The following is a 3600-nucleotide window of genomic DNA, read 5'->3' as shown; positions in this document are numbered from 1 at the left end:
AGGCAATTCTCCTGCCTCAGCCTCCCGAGTAGCTGGGACTACAGGCACGCGCCACCATGCCCAGCTGATTTTTTGTATTTTTAGTAGAGACGGGGTTTCACCATGTTGACCGGGATGGTCTCGATCTCTTGACCTTGTGATCCACCCGCCTCGGCCTCCCAAAGTACTGGGATTACAGGCTTGAGCCACCGCGCCCGGCCATCTTGTTCATTTTTATGGCCACAGAGTATTCCATGATGTTTATGTATCATGTATTTTTAAAATTCTTATTTTATTTTATTTAATTTGTTTAGTTTTTTGTGGAGACAGGGTCTTACATTGTCACCCAGGCTGGAATGCACTGGCATGATCTTGGCTCACTGCAGCCTCAACATTCTGGGCTCAAGCAATTCTTCTACCTCAGCTGTTCAAGTAGCTTGGACTACAGGCATACGCCGCTACGCCTGACTAATTTTTTATGTGTGTTTTTTGTAGAAATGGGGTTTTCACAGGTTACTTTAGCTGGTCTCAAACTCCTGAGGTCAGGAAATCTGCCTTCATCAGCCTCCCACAGGTGTGAGCCACCGTGACAATTGAGCAATATTTTATTTATCCAGTCTACCATTGATAAGTATTTAGGTTGATTCTGTGTCTTTGCCATTGTGAATAGTACTGCAGTAAACGTGTGTGCATGTGTCTTTATGACAGAATAACTTATATTTCTTTGGGTATCCATTTATGAGGTTGCTGGGTCAATGATAATTCTGTGAGAAATCACCACACTGCTTTTCACAATGGTTGAACTGATTTACATTCCCACCAGCAGTGTATAAGCATCCTCTTTTCTATGCAACCTTACCAGGATCTATCATTTTTTGACTTTTTTTTTTTTTTAAGACGGAATTTCACCATGTTGGTCAGGCTGGTCTTGAACTCCCGACCTCAGGTGATCCGCCTGCCTTGGCCTCCAAACATTTTTTGACTTTTTAATAATAGTCATTCTGACTGATCTGAGATGGTATGTCATTGTGGTTTTTCGTAACATTTCTCTAATGATTAGTGATGAGTATTTCTTTTTTTTTTTTTTTTTTTTTTTTTTTTTTTTTTTTTTTTTTTTTTTTTTTTTTTTTTTTTTTTTTTTTTTTTTTTTTTTTTTTAAGACAGGGTTTCACCATGTTGGCCAGGCTGGTCTTGAACTCCTGGCCTCAGGTGATCTGCCCGCCTTGGCGTCCCAAAGTGCTGAGATTACAGGCGTGAGCCACCACACCTGGCTGAGTATTTCTTTCATGTGGTCATTAACCACATTATGTCTTTTGAAAATCATCTGTTCGCCGGGCAAAGTGTTTAAGAAGTGTTAAGAAGTGTTTTGTAATTATTGTTATAGAAATCTTTTACCTCCCTGCTTATTTCTAGATATTTTATTCTTGTAGCAACTATGAATTGTGGTTTTGATTTGGTTTTCGGCTTGGGTGTTGTTAATGTACAGGAATGCTACTGATTTTTGTACATTCATTTAGTATCCTTAAACTTTGCTGAAGTTGTCAGTTTAAAGAGCTTTTCAGCCAAGACTATAGTGTTTTCTAGATATAGAATTATGTCATCTGCAAATAGAAATAGTCAGAGTTTCTCTCTTCCTGTTTGGATGTCTTTTACTTGTTTTTTTTTTTGTTTGTTTGTTTGTTTGTTTGTTTGTTTTCCTGTCCCAACATCTTTTAATACAGGTGGATGGATAAAAACATGAATAAAAACACATGGATATAGGTATCTCTGAAGCAGTGTGACATAAAATAATATCTATATATACAACACTCCTCTGCAAATAGCAAATGTAAACTAAAAGATAACCAACAGATCATTTTGTTTATCTCGCTATCATTTCTTAATCTATAACATCTCCCTCCTATATATGAATCCATGCAAGGAAGCGGTACTAGCTGCCCGACAAGAGGGTAGCTCCCTTGGGTGACTTATTGAGACCCTGTTTTCATTTGGATCTGAGCTGTCCTACCCCCTTCACTGCAATCTGGCTTTCCCTTCTCTGAGTAAAGTCTGACATGGGATGGCACACCTATAGCTTCGGTGTTTGAAGCAAAGAAAGCTTTATGCAGATTTTGGCTTTTAATGGGTCTCCTCTGCCTGTAGAAAGATTCAAACCACAGCCAATTCCAAGAACCCTTCTAAGAACAGAGACAGTCACTTGAAAGGATCTGACTTGCTATACCTAAATATAATTCACACTGCTTTTCTCTATGACACACTATAATATTTTGTCCAAATATCGTGAAACATGTTATTAACTTTGAAGAAAGAATAAAAGCAGCCACTTTAGAGACTGGAGACACTCAAGCACTGATCTATTTGTAAAGTTTTTACACAGCTAAAGAAGTTTGCATCAAATGGACAAAAAATAGTACAGAAAGCCTAAGTAGAGAAAAATTTAGAAAACTCCATCTCCTAGAAAGCAGGTCAAATGGACTCAGTTAAAGAACTCACTGAATGCAGGAAAATCAATGGGAAACAACGTAAAGACTTCTGCTAGGACATAAACAGGAACCAGTCTATGTAATCAAGAAAGTACTTTGCCTCTTGATCTAAATGTCTGCCTCCAGTCTAGGGCTCAGAAAACAGTCTGGTTATTTGAACTGGTTGTCAATCAAGGTCCCCTTCATTTTCGCTCTCTTGGCTTCCAGCTCGGCCAGCTCTTGCAGTCGTCTCTTGCTCATGCCTTTGCGCTCTAGCTGTTTTTCAATCACTTTGGCATTCTGTGCATATGAATCGGCAACTTCCCTGGCCTCAATCTCCTCTTCCTCTTCATCGATGGTAGACACAGTGACAGAACTGAACTTGCCCATGTCTTTGGTCCGTTTGGTCATCATCACCTTTTTAGGAGGCTCTTGTTTCTGAGTATATATGTTTGTTTTCCCAAAGCCCTGGCCAAACTTGACTACTGCTCCGTCCACAATGAAGGTAACAGGAGCATTCTTTGGCTGGGATTGGTAGAAGAGCAGCAGTCCACATTTTGCACATTTCTTCCTGTACTGTCGTTCAAAGCCTTCAGGTCTCCGCAGATACGTAGTCTCCTCATCTTCTGTGTTACAAAACTTATGGGCATGTTTGGCAGCATCAATCACACGGGACCGGTCCCGGGGCCTCATGGGCAGTTTCTCTAACTGGCAGTCCAGCACTAGGACCATCTGGCCGCACAAACAGTAGTACACATGGAGGGGCTTCTCACCGTCGTCATACTCCTCCCGGTCCCGAGTGTCAGAGCAGACTACTGACCTAGACACTACTTTCGGCATAGTTCCCAAGATCACCCTGGACTACGCCGAGGAGATGGTCGCGCCGGAAATGACGTCACCGCCTTTTATTTCTTTGTCTTGCCTGATTGCTCTGGTCAGGACTTCCAATTCTATGTCTAATAGAAGTGATGAGAGAAGATATCCTTGTCTTGTGCCAGTTTTCAAGAAGCAGTGCTTCCAGCTTGTGTCCATTCAGTATGTTGGCCGTGGGTTTGTCATAGATAACGCAGTTTTTTGAAGTATGTACCTACAATGCCTAGTTTTTGAGGGTTTTAAACATAAAAGATGTTAAATTTTATTGAAAGCATTTTCTTTTTTT

General features: G+C 40.6%; 1 protein-coding gene across 1 annotated transcript; it reads right to left on the bottom strand.

The window, feature by feature from the left end:
• Nucleotides 1-2420: 2420 nt before the first annotated feature.
• Nucleotides 2421-3326, bottom strand: LOC108297626 (UPF0428 protein CXorf56 homolog). The gene has a single exon (XM_037735479.1). It carries the CDS (start codon nucleotides 3279-3281, stop codon nucleotides 2613-2615), a length of 669 nt encoding a protein of 222 aa, XP_037591407.1. The 5' UTR covers nucleotides 3282-3326; the 3' UTR covers nucleotides 2421-2612.
• Nucleotides 3327-3600: the final 274 nt, after the last annotated feature.

This window comes from Cebus imitator, unplaced genomic scaffold (assembly GCF_001604975.1).
Source record: "Cebus imitator isolate Cc_AM_T3 unplaced genomic scaffold, Cebus_imitator-1.0 Scaffold823, whole genome shotgun sequence".
In the NCBI taxonomy this organism is placed as follows: domain Eukaryota; kingdom Metazoa; phylum Chordata; class Mammalia; order Primates; family Cebidae; genus Cebus; species Cebus imitator.
Note: the sequence above shows the minus strand (reverse complement) of the source record. Positions and strands in the feature narration are given on the sequence as shown.

Excerpts from the sequence above, each read along its gene's own strand:
- LOC108297626 (XM_037735479.1), bottom strand. The coding sequence starts at position 3,281 with ATGCCGAAAGTAGTGTCTAGGTCAGTAGTCTGCTCTGACACTCGGGAC.